This window comes from Ochotona curzoniae, unplaced genomic scaffold (genome assembly GCF_017591425.1).
Source record: "Ochotona curzoniae isolate NIBS_2020 unplaced genomic scaffold, NIBS_Ocur_1.0 scaffold_3223, whole genome shotgun sequence".
NCBI lineage: Eukaryota > Metazoa > Chordata > Mammalia > Lagomorpha > Ochotonidae > Ochotona > Ochotona curzoniae.
The window spans coordinates 14,196,709-14,215,746 of NW_024467108.1; the positions used below are offsets into that span (position 1 = coordinate 14,196,709).

At 38.8% G+C, this 19,038-nt stretch overlaps 1 protein-coding gene across 2 annotated transcripts in view; it reads left to right on the forward strand.

Annotated features, from left to right (window-relative positions):
• The window catches only part of TMEM135 (transmembrane protein 135), a 203,989-nt gene that overhangs the window by 19,976 nt on the left and 164,975 nt on the right, over positions 1–19,038 (forward strand). For both annotated transcript variants that reach the window (XM_040964366.1, XM_040964365.1), the window contains exons 2-3: positions 7,492–7,619; positions 12,254–12,346. In XM_040964366.1, coding sequence (XP_040820300.1) covers positions 7,492–7,619; positions 12,254–12,346 — 221 coding nt within the window. The remainder of the gene's footprint in view (positions 1–7,491; positions 7,620–12,253; positions 12,347–19,038) is intronic.

The following is a 19,038-nucleotide window of genomic DNA, read 5'->3' on the forward strand; positions in this document are numbered from 1 at the left end:
ATATTTGGTTATATTTTCTTGTAAATACTTTAATGTTTAACTTAAAATTTAGCTCTATCTCATGCTACTTTTTTTTAATGCTTGTTTTTGTACTTACATGAAAGGTAGTGTGACACATGGGGGCAGAGGAGAGGAAAGGAGAGTAGAAAGAGGGAGAGCTGGATAGGGTGAGCAAAAGGGAGGGAAATGGGTGGAGAGATCTGCCTGGCTTACTGGGTTTTCCTTTTCAGAGGTTTGCAGCAGGCAGGTCTGGGCCAAGCCAAAGCCAAAGCCAAAGCCAGGGCCAGGAAGTCCATTTGGTGTCCCAAGGATAGCAGGGACTCGGGTATCTATTGGGATGTGCTTTGGCAGGAAGCTGGATCAGAATTGCAAATACTCAGACTCAAGTACACTCTTATGAAACTGCGGGAATCTCAAGCAGAATTTGGATCTCTGAGCCAGATGCCCACCCATCAGATTTTTTAAAAAGATTTATTTTTTATTGGAAAGTCAGATATATAGAGAGGAGAGACAGAGAGGAAGATCTTCTGTCCGATGATTCACTCCCCAAGTGACAGCAACGGCCAGTGTTGAGCTAATCTGAAGCCAGGAGCCAGATTCTTCTGGGACTTTCACCCAGATGCAGGGTTCCAAGGCCTTGGGGCATACTTGAGCATTTTCCCAGGCTACTAGCAGGGAGCTGGATGGGAAACTGGACCACTGGGATTAGAAGTAGCGCCCATATGGGTCCCAGTGCATGCAAGGCGATGACTTTAGCCACTAGGCTACTGCGACTAGTGTCCTCTGCTTTTCGTGGTGTATTAACATTGAGGTGAACAGGAAACAGAGCAGCTAGAACTCTAGCTAGTGCTCAATATGTGTTTCCCATGGGCTTTCACCCATGCTCCAGTTGTCAGTGCCTGACATTAATTTCCTTTTATAGTATGAAGTAGCGGGATGACATGTGGCATAGCTGGTTAAAGAGTGCCTGTAATGCTGGCATCTCATATGGGCACCTATTCAGTACAAGCTGGCTGCTTTACTTCCAGTCCAGTTTCTGATTAATGGCCTGGGAAAGCAGTAAAGGAATGCTTAGGCAGTTGGAACCCTGCTATTCACATGAGAGACCCACATGAATCTCCTGGCCCTTGGCTTTGGCCTGGCCCAGCTCTGGTTGTTGGGGCCATTTGGGGAAAGAACCAGTGAATGGAAGCTCTCCTTTCATGTGTCTCCCTCTCTAACTGCCTTTAAAAAAAAAGAACAAATATTTCTTAAAAACCACTCTATCACTGAAGAACAAGAGCAACACCACCAAGTATGAAGCAGAGATCAAAGTTTATTTTCTTCTATCCAAATGGTTCTATCAGAGTCATTTAACATTTCCAGAAAGTTGCATACTTATAGGAGTGAAGAAAGGAACATTTTGGTATAATTTTATCTGACACTTTAAGAATGGTGGAAATTGAAATCTAAAGGACATATAAAGATTCTATGTGGAAATAGTTTTAAAGTTAGAATTAAAAATTAATTCTCCTGATTTCTTTTGTACTGGACCATGCAGATTATTTCTATTTTTGATTTAATTTTTCACTTAATGATCAGAACTTATTGTCTCCCACTTGTTTTCATCTGTTTATTTTGGGAAGTTTGAACAATTTCCCAAAGCAAAAAGAAAATAATCTGTTATCATCCATTGAGAGATAACCAATGTGTAACATTCTAGTATTTGTTTGCTTATTTAATGTATTTATTTATATATGTTATATTTTTATTTTGAATTTTGAGGTACAATTTTGTATAGGCTGGGATTCCCTCCAAACTCCACCCCCAACAGATATTCCCCGTGTTGCTACAATAGTATAGTCCTTCATAAGGAGTCAAAGTTGCATCAGTTTCTTATTTAAGTGTGTCCCGACATTGCTTGTACAGATAATGTCAGACAGTCCAACATCCCATTGTCTACACATGTCCAACAGTTTCATTCGTTCATCGCAAATTAATATTTTGTAGTTTACTTTTTCATTGTGTGCATTTTTACATTGTTAATTTCCTATAACCAGATTATATAACTATGAATAAATAAATGAATATGGGCATACATTTTGATTATAGTGTATGATGTTTATCTTTTGATAAATCTGAATGTGTTTGAAAAATTTAAAAGGAAGTAATGTTTTGGTCAAAGCAAATAAGTATTGAAGTTTGTTATGGATGTGGTGTTTTTGAAGGTGTCTGCTGATGGCTGATGATGTTTTTCTAGATGAGTTCGTGCGCTTTTAAAATGACTATGTGGCTTGGGGGAAACGTTAAAATTAGTGGTTAGAATGCATGCCACTTGTGCCCATATCCCGTATGAGTGTCTGATTTGAGTCCTGTCTGTCCTGTCCTCCCGAGACAGCACTTGTACCGATATATACAGTGTGAGGCAATATGGGAAGGAAGGGCCAAGTAGTTTGATCTTTGCCAGCCATGTGGGAGATCTTTGGGTTCTTCGCCTCCTGTTGTAGCCAGTGTTTAGGGAGTGAATCAGCAGATAGGAGCCCTCTTTGTTTCTGTCCTGTTTCTATGATAAATAGACAAAGCTTCCTACATGGTTAACATAATTACTGGAATGTTATTTGGTTAGATAAGTGCATCCTCACCTTTTTTTCACACTGTAGCATACTGTGGTATATAATGATATGGCACTCTGTAAAGCTGAACTGGCAATCATCTTGTCCTTTTACCACAATCCTGGTCTGATTATTCAGACCTCTGAGAGGATTAGTATCTTAGCTACTGTGACTTTTTTAAAAGTTTTTTTTTTTTCATTTTTTAATGATACAGTTCCATAAGTTCGGGGGTTTCTTTCCCCTCCTCCCCATTTCCCTCAGTGCTATCCTCTATATTATTACAATAGTATAGTCCTTTAAAAACAGTCACAAGTTCGTGATACTTCTATGTAAGTGTAGGCATAGAAAATTGTAGTTATAGACAGTGGTAGAAAGTCCAGTGTCCTATTGTCAAGGTGTATTTAACAGCTCCCTGATTGTGGTTGTGGCCTGGGAGGGCAGTAGTGGATGGCCCAAAGCTTTGGACCCTGCACCTGTATGGGAGACCTGGGAAGAAGCTGCTGGCTCCTGGCTTTGAATCGGCACAATTCTGGCCATTGCAGCCACTTAGGGAGTGAACCAGCAGATTAAAGATCTTTTTCTCTGTCTGTTCTTTTTGTACAACTACCTTCCCAATAAGAACAAAATAAATCTTAAAAAAAAAAATTAGGAGCCTGAACTCAATCCATGTTTCCAGTGTGGTTTGGATTCAAACAATTGAATTTCAATCTTTTTAATAGCTGAGTAGTATTCCTTAGAGTAGATGTACCACAGTTTCTTTATCCAGTCTTCTTTCAGTGGGCATATAGGTTGTTTCCATGTTTTTGTTCTTGTTGATTGTGCTGCAATGAATACAAGGGTGCAAGTTGCTTTTTCATTGTCAGATCCTTTGGATATATTCCCAGGAGTGGGCTGCTGGGTCACGTGGTAAGTGAATTTTCAGTTGCCTTAGTGTTCTCTACACCAACTTCCATAGTGGCTGCACCAGCCCATGCCATTGCTTTTGTGCTTTAGTTGATGACATATTGGATGTATTTGTGTGGATCTGTTTCTTAGATTTTTTTTAAGTTTAACTTTTTTTTTGTTTTTATTTTTAATTTTATGGTACAATTCCATAGGTTCTTGTATTCCCTCCCCTCCTTAAGTGCCCACCCCCCACTGATTTTCCCTGTATTATTGTAATAGTATAGCCCTTCATAAGGAGTTATGATTCCATCAGTCTGTTATTTAAGCGTGCCCTGATGTTGTTGGTACAGACAATGCCAGACAGTCCAGCATCCCATTGTCTAGGTATGTCCAACAATTTCACTGGGAGTCCATATTTGATTCTTACTGTGTTCTGTTGATCTATCTCTGTCAATATCATACATTTCAAATAATGTGCGTTAACATTGAAATCAGGCTCCTCCCATTCTATTCTCTTTAAAAACTTTCAAAAAGCGATTTTACTTCCTTTAGTTTTCTATATAAATGTTAGAAAAATCTTGTCTGTAGCTATAAAAATCTTTCTGAGATTGTGATAAGAAATTGGTTAAACCTACAATACATATTACTTGCAGGAGAATATGTATCATTACTATGTTGAAAATTATAATCCATGAACATACGTATACCTCAATTATTTTACATATTCTTTGATTTCTTTCATCGTCTAATTTTCAGCATTTATGTGTTGTAGATTTATATTGATGCTTTTCTATTTTTTTAAAAATTAAATGCCAGTATGTTTTACATTCTGATATCCATGCATTTGTTGTTGATACATGGGAATTCAGTAGATTTTTTTGTTTGTTTATCATGTGTTTTATTACCTTGGTGGACTGTTTCGCATCTTCTGTATAGATATTTGGATTATTTGCAGATTCCTTTGTAGCAGTGGATTTTTTTTTCTGTAGCTACTTGAATATATAACAGTACCAGATTCTTCCCATTTTTGAGTCTAAAGAGGTATTACATTCCAAATCCTGAAGATACTAAGAACTCATGGTATGACTGAGGATTAGGGAGGAAGTTAAAATGACAGCAAAATTTTATTCCTGATTGAGTGAATGTCGTTCTGTTACTTGAAGTAGGAAACTCAGAAGTAAAATACAATGAATTCTGCTCTGAATATGTTGATTTTTTTGATGCTTATAGAACATCTCTATTGAGATATTGGTAATATTTGAAGTAAAGACTTGGGATAAAGTATGGAATTAGATGAACAGTTTAGGGTTATAATACAAATTTTTACATTGAAATGTCAGCTGATATTGTGCTTGAATATATGTAGAATGGCTAAAGAGCTGATGAAGAAATGCTAACAAAGACCATTTAGAAATACTGAAACAGAATGAGAAAAATGTGCTACCACAGAAACCACAGATATTTCTATCACTTTTCCAGGATTATCTTAGAAAATTTAGCCAAATGTTTCTGACCTCATCACCTGCCTGCTCCCATCACCCTGTAGTCATTCTGTAGTAGTTATTTCCATTACTGTTTCTTCCTATTGTCTAACATTCACCACTCTGCCACATTATTGCTTATTGTTTTTGTTTATTTCCCTATCAGGATTTTGTTCTTTGAAGGGGAGAGCTAGATCTTGTTCTTTATTTTTCCTACCTATGACTGTTGAAGTAAAGTAGGGATGGCCATTGTTTTTTTTAAAGATTTATTTTTATTATTTTTTCATTGGAAAGGCGGATATACAGAGAGGAGAGACAGAGAGGAAGATCTTCCATCCGATGATTCACTCCCCAAGTGAGCACAACGGGCCGATACTATGCCGATCCGAAGCCAGGAGCCTCTTCCGGGTCTCCCACATGGGTGCAGGGTCCCAAAGCCTTGGGCCGTCCTCGACTACTTTCCCAGGCCACAGGCAGGGAGCTGGAAGGGAAGCGGGGCTGCCGGGATTAGAACCGGCGCCCATATGGGATCCCGGGCGTGCAAGGCGAGGACCTTTAACCACTTGCGCCACCGCGCCGGGCCCGGGATGGCCATTGTTAAAGACTTCAGGGGAGTGGAGGAAGAGGAAATGAGTACAGGTGTTGGGATTTGTTAATTACTGTCCTTAGGGAACGGGTCCTCTCTAGAAAGATGACAGGTGAATGGATAATTTTATACCCCCTCCTGTCTTGACTAATTATGTTTTTTTAACCTTTGATCCTTTGATACATTGTTTCATCATGAAAAAATAGTACTGCTTCTTGTGACCTGTGAGAAGGCCACTGTTCTTCCAGATTCCCTTCTCAATGCTCAAACTACAGCCTCCTGCTGTGTTAGATACTGATCAACTTCCGCGGCATTGGCTATTATTGTATTAATGACACTTCATTGTTCTTTAACATCTATGCCCATATCTTGAGTACATTATGATTTATATAATCTCATTTCCTATTACATTCACAGTATGTGCACTAAATACGTAAATATCATTTTTTGTGGAGGGGGACTGTGGGTCCTCTAAGCAGTGACTTAGCTGACTGTGGCACAGCACCCACCCCAGAAATCATGTTTAGATTTTTATGTACCATTACAAAACTATGTCAGGGTTTGGCTGTTTGTTTGTTTTAATCTAGATATCTCCCTTTTAAATTCAGAGTTAACTAGCTGCCCCAAACAGTTAAAGCCAACTTGAAGTCTAAGTAGATGACTACAGTTATTATTAATGTATTTATATAAAAGATCCCTTTGATAAACATCCTCAGTTCTCTGTATAGGAACTTGTTTTCAAGTTGTGTTGTTGATACAATTTTTGTTGTTATTTATTTAGATTTTTGTTTATTTGAGAGGCAGAGAAAGACCTCAAGCAAATGCAAGCAATATTCTGTTCGGGTCCCTGTATAGATCAGCAGGGCTGGTCTGAGCTAGGCTGGGAGTCAAGGACTCGATCCAGTCTCCCTAGTGAGTGGTAGAAACCTAATTACTTGAGCCATCACTGTTGTTCCCAGGATACACACTGGCTTGAAGCTGGAGCCAGGATTTGGGCTGGGCATTCAACCCTGCCCTGATCTAGGAAGTGGGTGTCTAAATTAATGAGTAAGCTAAAGGCCCACCTTAATTACTAGATCCTTAAAACTGATTTTTCACGTCTTTTGCTCATGGGCTCCAGGAGACTAGAAATCAGTAATTTTAGTTTTTAGTTTTGTAAAAAGTACTTGTGTATTCATAGCATAATTTTTGCTTTATAGTAGTCATGTTTAAATAACTGCAAGCTCCCTTCACTGAGGTTCTAATAATAGCATAATAAAATCTGTAGCGTAGTTTTGTTATAACATTGAATTTTTGTTTGAATTCCATCTTTTTTCCTTTTGAAAGTAATTACATTTTTGTTGAAAACTTTTTTTAAAGACTTGACTTATTTATTTAGATTGGAAAATTAGATTTACAGAGAGAAAGATAGAGAGAAAGATGTTCTGTTCTCTGATTGACTCCCCAAGTGGCCACAATGGCCAGTGCTGAGCTGATCTAAACCCAGGAGGCAGGAACCTCCTCTGGGTCTCCAGCATGGGTGCAGGGTCTCAGGCCTTAACCCATCCTCATCTGCTTTCCCAGACCACAAACAGGCAGCTCGATGTGAATTAGAGCAGCTGGTGTACAAACTGACATCCACATGGGATTCAGGTAGATGCAAGTCGAGGATTTAGCCCCTAGGCTGTTGTGCTTGACCCTTGTTTAAAACGAGTAAGGGTATTATAAATGATTACTTTAATATGTAAAAATTACTCATCATAGGACCCATCTAGTAATTTCTGGTTGTATATTTTACTCTCAGTAGATTAAGGTGTGTTTGTCTTTACAATTGCAGTAGAGCCAATAAAACACTAGGATTTTTACTTTGCTTTTAAAACACAAACTTGTATTCAGTAGCTCCATGTAACAGGTAATTTAAGTGGAGAAAGTTGGTTGGATTAAACAAAAAAACCTTTCTCTTTTTCAGATTGCAGCAATTCTTCGGAAACGAAAATTAGACTATTATTTACATAAACTGCTTCCTGAGATCCTACAGTCTGCTTCCTTTCTGACAGCGAATGGGGCCTTGTACATAGCTTTCTTTTGCACTTTAAGGTTGGTATTCACAGTCACCACCAAATGGTAATGCAAATTCCTTGGTGAAATGGAAACAGATGTTTATATATATATGTTATGTAGGTCACTACCTCAAATTTTTTTTTTGTTTAATGTGTGAAATGACATTTATCTCAAAGAAATATTTGTAAAACCAGAAGTTGTGGGCCTCATGGTCTCAGCTTGTAATGGAAATTTCAAGTTATTTCAAAATAATGTACCAGAATGGTTTAATATACCACATATTTCCTAAAGCCTGCTATATTTACCAAATTGTCAAACAAGATTTCTTAGATTTTAAATTTGATAGATTTGGAATTTAAAGAACATAGATTAGGACCACATAAAGGGAACAGACTTCAAAAGGACCGTGGAATTAGCATATTCTATATAAAATAATAAGTTTATTCTTTGCAATGCTATTGGTTATTTGGTACTGATTCAGTCTTATATACATTATTTATATTGTATGTTTTATGTATCTGAGATACAGATAGAATTTAACATTTTAACTGATGTGACAGTACTAATGTTTATTAGCTATTTACTTCTTCTTTTCCATTCTTTTTCACCCCCAACAATTGTTGAAAAATGCAAGGTAGTATTTTTAATATCTTTTAAGTTAAAATATTAACCTCAAAATATCCCTGTATTAGGGTTCTTCATATAGCTCTGTAAATATATTTTACCTGAAACTTAATATGTAATTCCAAGTGTCTTTTGGATTTTCTCTTCCAGAGCATTTATATTATAAGCTTTGATTATACAGTAAGTAATTGCTGAAATTTTTATGCCAGTGAGAAAGTCATGCTTTTAAATTGGCTTGTGTTCTTTGAACCCATTTGGTTAAATCCTGGAAGCAAAAAGTGGGGTAGTTAAGATCGTATCAGTGGGGCCCAGCTTGATAGATTAATGATTATAGTCCTCACCTTGCGCGCCCGGGATCCGATATGGATGCCAGTTCTAAGCCTGGCAGCCCCACTTCCCATCCAGCTCCCTACTTGCGGTCTGTGAAAGCAGTGGAGGACGGCCCAGAGCCTTGGGACCCTGCACCCATGTGGGAGACCTGGAAGAGACTCCAGGTTCCTGACCTTGGATTTGCTCAGCTCCAGCCATTGCATTCACTTGGGGAGTGAACCAACGGATGGAAGATTTTCCTCTGTCTCTCCTCTTCTCTGTATATCTGAATTTCTAATGAAAATAAATAAATCTTAAAAAAAAAAGATAGCATCAGTGTTCCTCTTGTAACTTACTCATCAAGTCCATTTTCTTTTAGTGGGTACATCCAGTAATTTGTTAATTTCTTTGTGGATACTTCAAAATTAAAAACCATTTACTTTTTCATTTTATTTGAAAGGCGTAGAGACAGAGATTTTCCATTTGCTGCTTCACTCCACAAATATATCCAACAGTTAGTGTTGGACTAGGCCAAAACCATGGAGCCAGAACTGCTATCCTGATTTCCCATGTTGGTGGCAGGGACTCAATCACTTGAGCCATCATCTACTACCTTCAAGGGTTCACATTGCCAGGAAGCTGGATTGGAAGTGAAGAAGCTAGGAGTTGAACCAGGAACTCTGATAAGGGTAGTGGGCATCCCAAGTGAATACCTAACCACTGAGCCTAAGACTCATCTTTATGGTTTTAATACTGGAGGGAAATTTATATCCATTCTTCTTCTAAGACCAAATGAGATTAGGCACGTTCAGGATGGTATGGCTGTAGACTGCATCCATTTTTATTTTATTATTTTATTTTATTTTAAAAAAATATTTATTTATTTATTGGAAGGTCAGATATACAGAGAGGTGGAGAGACAGAGAGGAAGATCTTCCATCCGATGATTCACTCCCCAAGTGAGCACAACGGCTGATGCTATGCCGATCCAAAGCCAGGAGCCAGGAGCCTCTTCCGGGTCTCCCACGCGGGTGCAGGGTCTCAAAGCTTTGGGCAGTCCTTGACTGCTTTCTCAGGCCACAAGCAGGGAGCTGGATGGGAAGTGGAGCTGCCGGGATTAGAACCGGCACTCATATGGGATCCCGGGCATTCAGGGAGAGGACTTTAGCCACTGTGCCGTGCCACCGGACCCTGCATCAATTTTTAAAAGGAAGGTTTTGGATACTCATTTCTGTAATTCAATTAAAAGGGCAATTTCATTCATAATCCCTTTAATACATATTTGTTTATTTTCACCTATCTGAAAAACAAGCAGAGAGAAAGAGGGAGAAAGCTTGTGTCCTTTGATTCTGTCCCCAAAGGTCCCCTGAGCCATGATCTGCTGTCCTCCAGGATCATTAGGAGAAAGCTGAACTGGAAGTGAAGGAGCTGGAAACTTGATTGTATAAGAAATCTGGGGCCCGGCGCGGTGGCGCAAGTGGTTAAGGTCCTCGCCTTGCACGCCCAGGATCCCATATGGGCACCAGTTCTAATCCCGGCAGCCCCGCTTCCCATCCAGCTCCCTGCCTGTGGCCTGGGAAAGCAGTCAAGGACGGCCCAAAGCTTTGAGACCCTGCACCCGCGTGGGAGACCCGGAAGAGGCTCCTGGCTTTGGATCAGCATAATATCGGCCATTGCGCTCACTTGGGGAGTGAATCATCGGACGGATGATCTTCCTTTCTGTCTCTCCTCTCTGTATATCCGCCTTTCCAATAAAAATAAAATAAAACTTTAAAAACAAAAAAAAAGAAATCTGATATGGAATACAAGTGCCCCAAGCGGTAGGTTAGCTCACTGTGCCATAATACCTTCTCCTGATTGTGATGCTTTTTTTTTTTAATGTTTATGTAATTTCTCCAGCACTTTTTAAAACAAGATTTATTTATTTTTTATTGGAAAGTCAGATTCACAGAGAGAAGGAGACAGAAAGATCTTCCATCCGCTGGTTCACTCACCAAGTGCCCACAAGGTTGGAGATGAGCCAATCTGAAGCCAGGAGCCAGTTGCTTCTTCCAGTCTCCCTCTTGGGTTCAGGGTCCCAATGCCTTGATGTATCCTTGACTGCTTTCCCACAGGCTGGAAGCTGCATGGGAGCTGGAAGTGGAGCAGCTGGGAAACTTTAGCCATCAGGCTACGGTGCAGGGCCCTGTGGTGAGGCTTGATGACTATCTGTGCATCAGTCCACGTAGTAGCTACCCCTGTAAAGCGCAACTTAGTAACTGACCAACTTTATTCATATTTGTTATAATTTTTGCTTGCTGCTTTTTACTTTTTGAAACATATTTTTTTTGAAAGGAAAGAGAAATTTCCTATCTTCCACTTCCCTTTTCTTTCTTTAAAAACTGAAGGAGGTATTGGCATGGAGATGTAGGCATTCTCAGCCTCAGCCTGCAGCTCCAGCATCTCATCTGGGTGCTGATTTGAGTTCTGGATACTCCATTTCCAATCCTGGTCTCAGTTGATGACTGGGAAAGCAGTTGAGTCTTTGGGCTCCTCAACCCCTGTGGGAGAGTTGAAGGAAGCTCCTGGCTCCTGACTTCAGATTGGCCCAACTCTGGCCGTTGTAACTATTTGGGGAGTGAACCAGTAAATGCAATAGCTCTCCTTCTCTTTCTGTAACTGCCCTGCTAGCAGAAATATGTAAATCTTTTTTTTAATATTTAAGTATTTTTATTAGAAAGGTACATTTATAGAGAGAAGGGGAATCAAAGATCTTTTGTCCGCTGCTTCAATTTCTAAGTGGTCACAATGGCCAGAGCTGAGTTAATCTGAAGCCAGGAGCCTCCTCTAGGGGTCTCCCACACAGTTGCAGGAGCCCAAGGCCTTGGACCACCCTCCACGGCTTTCCCAGGGAGCCAGAAGGAAAGTGGAGCTGCTAGGATACAGACTGTGCAAGGATTTAGCCACTAGGTTATTGCACTGGGCCCAAGAATAAGTAAATCAAAATAAAACAAAGCAACTGATAGTTATTTGAATTATATTAGGGACTAGGAATATATATTCTTATGAATGAAAAATTAAAATTTTATTAAAAATGAAAAGGCTATTAGGAGCATAGATGGAAAAGCATTTGTTAAATATCAGGTGTTCAAAAAATAATAGTAGTAGTAATAGTAATCACAGTTAATCTCTGCTTAGGCTCTGTTGTGTACCTACATGGTGCTGGGAAATATCTCATTTAGTGTTCATGACAGCTGTATGATGTGAGAGAGGTAATCTTAGTATTCCTGCGTGGTAAGTAAAGATACTTGAGGACACAGGGAATTTGAGTAGCTAACTGATTTGAATCCAGGGTATGGATCGCTGACGACGGTGACTAAACTACTGGAGGGAGAGATATCCAATAATTTGCTGTTTTAAGAGTCTTAACAGGTGATGGTAAGGGACCTAACAAAGGCAAGGACAGTGAGTTGCAGAAGAATTTGAGATAGCAATTGCAGAATTTACATCTCAGATTTAATGTGTGTGGTAAGGGAAACAAATTTGAGGATAAGTCTGTCAATTTTAAATGGATAATGGATATCATTAAGGAAAAATAATCTATGGCAGCAGGCAAGAGAGATGAGTTTGGTTTGAAAATATTGAATTGATGCTGTGGAACATTTGTATAGAGAATGTATTGATAGGATAAACTTCTCTTTGTATTAATGGAAATGAACAACTGAAAATTTCATGCAAAATTCAAATTTGAATTTCAGGAAAATACTTGGAAAATTTTACTCATGGACTCCTGGCTTTGGTGCCGCTTTGCCAGCATCTTATATGGCCATTCTAATCGAAAGAAAAAGCAGGTAAGATTTTACATGTCTTTCAGTAGAACTGATTATGTGTCCCTTATTCCAATTAGAAATTTTTGTTTTGTTTTGTGATAGTCCAGTATTAGGAAGTATTTCTAGATGCATTTGTTTTTAGTTCTGCAAATATCTGAGTGAAAGTTAATATTGTAATTTATATTTAAGTCTATAAAATACAGAAATATAACATACAGCAATACTACTCTTTGGTGTACTGAAATTGTGGAGTGCTATGAAGTAGTAAATACATGTTTTTGATTTTTTTTAAACTTTGGGAGACAGGTGGACAAACGCAGAAAAAATACTTCCCAAATGCTGGTTCATTCGCTAGGTGCCCAGCGACTTGGAGTCCTATCCAGTTCTTCATGCTTGCAGAAAGGGCCCAAGTACACAAGCAGCAGGACATTGGCATCAAAAGCATGTCCGGGAGCTGAACCCAGCCACTGTGTAATGTGGTACGGGCATCCCAGTAGTTATCTTAATTGTTTAACGAAACGACTGCCATGGCATATGCAAATTCAGTACAAAACTTTTCCATTTTTATGACATCATTTCACACCTAAGAAAATTAAAGTAGTTTTATATTATGTAGATTTGTACTTTGCTTTAAGGCTCATTTGTTTACCTCGTTTAAATCAGGTTTTAATTCTTCTTGTCATTACAAATGTTTTTGATTGTTATCAAATTGAATCTTTCCCTCTGAACCAATAGGATTTCTATAAAATATTGCAAATTTATGTGAACTGTCCAGTCAGATAAAGTGGAGGCTTTTGCTCTCTCATTAATAATAACTTTAAAATCTATTTTTTATTTTATTCACTTGAATAAACAATGAGATAAAGATATGTTCCTGTCTGCTGGTCACTTGCCAGGTTCTTTCAATGTCAGCATTATGAAACTCAATCCGGTTCTTCCAGTAGGTGGCAGGAACCCAGTTAGGGAGCTGAGAATGCCAGCTGCCAGGGCCTGTCAGGAGTCAGGAGCTGTTGAACCCTGATGGTCTGATATGTGTCACAGGTGTCTAAATTGCTTGGCTAAATACCCACTCCCAGTAATTTTTTTCTCTTTTGTCTGAGAGATTTATCTTCTTCTGTTCCAAAGAATCAATATGGGGTAATATGTTAAAAACGTTTTTCTTGAAAATGCTTATTCCAGTTAATGACTTCCTAGTGAGAGTAGCAATGGGTGTTCTCAGTCAGACCGCTGAAGCACCTCACAATTAAGAGCAGCTGAATTTTTGTGTTTGTGTTTCATTTTATCATGGTACTTTGGGTGTTTGGTATTGCTAAACTTAAAGGAGAATTGGATATAACCGCAGCGAAATGAAGTCAGTAATGGTAGAAACATAGCAGTGAGAAAGTGCAGTATGGACTTTGGAACTGTATTGTCTAGCTCTGTCTGGCTCTGTCACTTGCTGTGTGACCTCTATGGCTTTTTCTTTATCTTAAAAATGAAACTAGTGATAATTATTTTTAGAGTGGCTCAGAGAATTAATTGAGTAATACATGTAAAAATTCTTAAGAATTTGGTATATCTTAAGGATTACTATTAACTAAATTAGTGAGTGATGCTGAGCATCTTTGCATGCCCTTTTTGTCCATTTTCATATTTTCTTTGGAGGAATGTCTGTCTATTCATTTAGATCCTTTTCTCAGTTTTTAAATTTGGCATTTTTTTTTCTTTGAAATATATTTATTTGAGAGAGAGAGAGAGAAAGAAATGTAGCTCCCATCTGCTGATTGGTTCCCCCAGGGCCTGTACCATTTGGCATGGGCCAGGCCCAAGCTGGGAGACAGAAATGCAGTCTGTATCTTCCAAGTGGGTGGCAGGGATCAACTATTTGAGCCATCCTTTGCTCCCTCTGACGGTGTGCATCAGCAGGAAGTTAGAATCAGGATCAGAACACGCACTCTGGTATGTGGGATGGGCATCTGAAGTGGCATCAGAATTGGCAGGTCAAGTTCTTGGCCCAGAGTTACTTACCTTTTAATTCCTGAATTGTAGATTTCTTTTGAAGTTTTAGGGTTCAGTCCTTTGCTAGATACACAGTTTGCACCTGTTCAGTGTGTATGTTTTCACTTGATTGTGTCTTTTGAAGCACAAGAATTCTTGGTTTTGATGAAGTCCAGTTATCTATTTTACTCTTATGTTGATTATGTTTTTGCTGTCATGTTTAGGAACTCTAACACAAAGATTTACCTGTATGTCTTTATTTCTCTTTGTCATTTTTATGAGTTTAGCTGTTTTTCTATTCATCTATTCATCTTAACTCTTTCAGCTATTTTGCATTAATTTGTGCATAAGGTGTGAATAGAGGTGGGTATTGCATTTTTAAGTCTCATCTCCCCCATATTTTGTACTATTTATAAATGCAGGTGATTTTTGCATGTCTATCGTTACTTACATGACTCCTATGACTGATTAGCTCTAGTTTAGATACCTTCATCATTGTGTCCTTTAGTTCCATTTTTTTGTCTTATTCTGTTGATCCATTCCCCAGATGCTTACACCACTTGTAGACATTTTTCCCTGACTTCACAGGAGGATGCTCAGTGTTTCATCATTAAGTCTGATTTTTGCTGTAGCATGTTTTTATTTTTATTTTTTTATTTTTGGAATGCTTTTATCAAGTTTGAAAGTTCACATTTCCAGCTTGATGAGAATTTTATTTTGAATGGGTATTGTATTTTGTCATTTGTCTCTTTTGAATCAGTGATATGATCGTTTGACTTTTCTTCCTTAGCCTGTAGTATTTTTTTAAGTATTAGTGAAGTCAAATTTGGTGATAATACTGTTTATTTACATCTGTGTTTCTTAACCTTGGCACTGTTAACACATTTTGAGTCAGGTAATTCCATGTTGACCAGTCTGTCTTGTGCATTGTACTCATTCATGCATTAGAATTCCCTTCCTGTTCTTACCACATCAGGACAACCAAAATGTCTCAACATATGAAATGTCCTGATGGAACAAGCTACTCTTTGTTGAGAATTATTGAGCTATATCTTTAGTACCTTTTTTGGACTGGTTTATCATTTACTGAGAGAATGGATTAAGAGGTCCATCTATGGTTTTACACTGTCATTTTTTTTTATCAATTTCTGTGATGCTTTTATTAGAATATGTATATTGTCAATTCTTCATGATGCTTTGAAGAATATGAAACATTCTCCTATAGCTTGGATACTTTTTCTTCTAAAACATTTTTATTTGATATTAATGTAACATAGTATACATGATATAGTTTTCTTTCTGATTAATTTCAACTGTCTGTATCTTTGTGGTCATACTATATTTTATCAGAACCACTGTAGTTGACTATTTTAAAACATCCGTTCGTCTACGGCCATACCATCCTGAATGTACCTGATTTCGTCTGATCATAAAACATCTGTTCTATCAGTTTTGCTTTTTTTTTTTAAGGGTTTGTTTACTTACTTCAAAGAGTTACAAACACAGAATGAGAGACAAAATGAGAGCTTTTATCTGCTGATTGACTTCTCATATGGCTGTCATGGCTGGGGGTGGGCCAGGGCTGAAACCAGGAGCCACAAACTGCATCTAGGTCTCCCACATGGGCCAACTTCCTTTCCTTTTCTTTTTATTAATTTTTTAAAAGTTAGTTATTTTTTGCATTGGAAAGGCAAAGTTTAAAGAGAGAGAGAAAGCAGAGAGAGATATCTTCCATTTGCTTGTTGACTCCCAGAGTCAACAGCCAGAGTTGGCCAGTTCAGAGCCAGGAACTAGGTGGGGATCCCATGAGGGTGCAGGGGACCAAGGACTTGAGCCAGCCTGTGCTGCTTTCCCTGGTTTGAATTGGGAGCCAGGAGCTTCTTTTCGGTCTCCAATATGGGTATAGTAGCCCAAGGAAGGAGGCCAGCCTCTGCTGCTTTCTCAGGCCAAAAGCAGGGAACATGAATTGAAAGTGAAACAACTAGAACATGAAGCAGCACCCATTTGGGATGTCATTGCAGAAGTGAGAGGCTTAGCTTGCTGTGCCACCACACTGGCCCCTTTCTCTTAGGCCTGTAGCAGGGAGATAAGAAGTGGAATGGCTGTGATGTGAACTGGCATCTATGTGGAATGCTAGTGTCCTGTTTGGGATACTAGTGTCCCAAGCTATTCCATGGTACTGGCCTCCTAGTTGTTCAATTTAATTAGATTCATGTAGTTCATTTTTCAATGCTTTTATTTATATGGCTGAGTTTGACCTTTTTGACCTATTCTAATATTTGTTTCATTTATTTATTTATTTATTTATTGTTCTTCGTATTTTTTTTTTTTTGCAGTATTTAAGTTTGAATTAAAAGTGTGTGTATATATGTGTGTGTGTGTGTGTGTTTGCTCCATGGGCTATGCCATGCATACTTAACCTTTCCAACTTCTTAGTGTTAGTAAATTACAACCTTGCAGAATGAAAAGCTGCTTATGTAAGATATTTTTTTTTCTCTTTAAATACTAACATTAATTTAAATTGGTATTAGAAACAGTAAGTTCTTAGATCAAAACAAAAGATTTTCTAGAAATGGAGTGATAATATTTATTTGGGTTGTATGCTTATTTACTTTTTTTTCCTGTCTTGGTAGGTGAAAAAAAAATTTTTTTTTAGATTTATTTATTTTCATTGGAAAGTCAGATATACAGAGAGGAGGAGAGACAGAGAGGAAGATCTTCCGTCCAATGTTTCACTCCCCAAGTGAGTACAACAGCTGATGCTATGCGGATCCAAAACCAGGAGCCAGGAACTTCTTCCGGGTCTCCCACGCGGGTGCAGGGTCCCAAAGCTTTGGGCCGTCCTCGACTGCCTTCCCAGGCCCCACAAGCAGGGAGCTGGATGGGAAGTGGAGCTGCTGGGATTAGAATCGGCATCCATATGGGATCCCGGGACTTTCAAGGTGAGGACTTTAGCTGCTAGGCCATGCCGCCGGGCCTGAAAAAAAATGTTTTTATATTAATTACGTTGCATTATGTGACACAGTTTTATAGGCTCTGGGATTTCCCCAAGCCCTCCCCATACCCTTCCCCCTTGGTGGATTCATCCATCTTGTTGCATTATTACAGTTCAAATTAAGTCAAGATTCTTTCTTTGCAAACATATGGTAGGTGAAATTTTTTAAGTTTCAAATTTTGTACTCCTTGTAGCTACAGTTTTGCACTAGATTTTCATTTTTAGACAGTAGTACACAAAAAATTGTAGGTGTTTTAGTCTGCTCTAAATATTAATTGAAGTATTTTGATTATTTTAAAGACAATCAAATCTAAGTGTAGGGTTACTTAACTTTTTAAAAAATTTTTTTAAAGATTTATTTTTATTATTATTTTTTTATTGGAAAGGCAGATATACAGAGAGGAGAGACAGAGAGGAAGATCTTCCATCCGATGATTCACTCCCCAAGTGAGCGCAACGGCCGATCCGAAGCCAGGAGCCTCTTCTGGGTCTCCCACGCGGGTGCAGGGTCCCAAAGCTTTGTGCCGTCCTCGACTGCTTTCCCAGGCCACAGGCAGGGAGCTGGAAGGGAAGCGGGGCTGCTGGGATAGAACCGGCGCCCATATGGGATCCTGGGCATGCAAGGCGAGGACCTTAACCACTGCACCATCGCGCCGGGCCCGGGTTACTTAACTTTTTTATAACTGTTCCCATGGTTGCAGAACAAAAATAGATTTTCCCTCATGATTGCTGCATAAATGAGCTTTCTGTGACAGATGTTGTTTTAGTTTCCTTGACTATTAGGTGATATAGTTAATAGTAGAAACAGCTTTATTGTTCTACTTAAAGGGAGTTGCATATGTCTAGGTGCATCAAGCACAAATTCTGATAACAGTAATTAAAGACAGACATTTTGAAAACCAGGTTTTGCATTTGTGGAAGGTTAAACATTTGAACAGAGAGATGCAAAACTTTTTGCTTAACTCTTTACAAGTTGTCTTAGTGTATATCTTATTTTAAGCAAATCAGAGTTTTGCTTATTTTTAGATAAGCCAGAGTTAACTTACAGGCCCAAATTCCTCTGAAAAACTATGCTTTGCTTGCCATAAGTACATATTAAGATTTTGTTAAGCATCAGTATCCTTTTATATATATATATATATATAAAGATTTATTTATTTATTGGAAAGTCAGATATATAGAGAGGAGGAGAGACAGAGAGGAAGCTCTTCCGTCCAATGAGAGTCGCTCCCCAAGTGAGCGCAACGACCGATGCTATGCCCATCCAAAGCCAGGAGCCAGGAACTTCTTCCAGGTCTCCCACATGGGTGCAGGGTCCCAAAGCTTTGGGCCGTTCTCGACTGCTTTCCCAGGCCACAGGCAGGGAGCTGGATGGGAAGCAGGGTTGCCGGGACTAGAACTGGCGCCCATATGGGATCCTGGGGCGTTCAAGGCGAGGACTTTAGCCACTAGGCCACGCTGCTGGTCCAGTATCCTTTAATGAATTAAAAGCAGTTTACAAAGGTTGAAGTTCTATTTTAAATTTTGCTAACAGGTGCCAAACACAAAGCGTGTTAGTATTGTACTTTTTATTTTATAAGGAAAGAAGTTATAATTATGCCTTTAATTTGTAGAGGAAATCACTGGTGTGCGGGAAAGATATCCAGGGTTCAGCTGGAAATGTGAATTCAGATTTAGGGGAATATGGTAGTAGGAATGGCATCAAAAGTTTCCTCTTGTAAATAATTTCTGAAGGTATTGA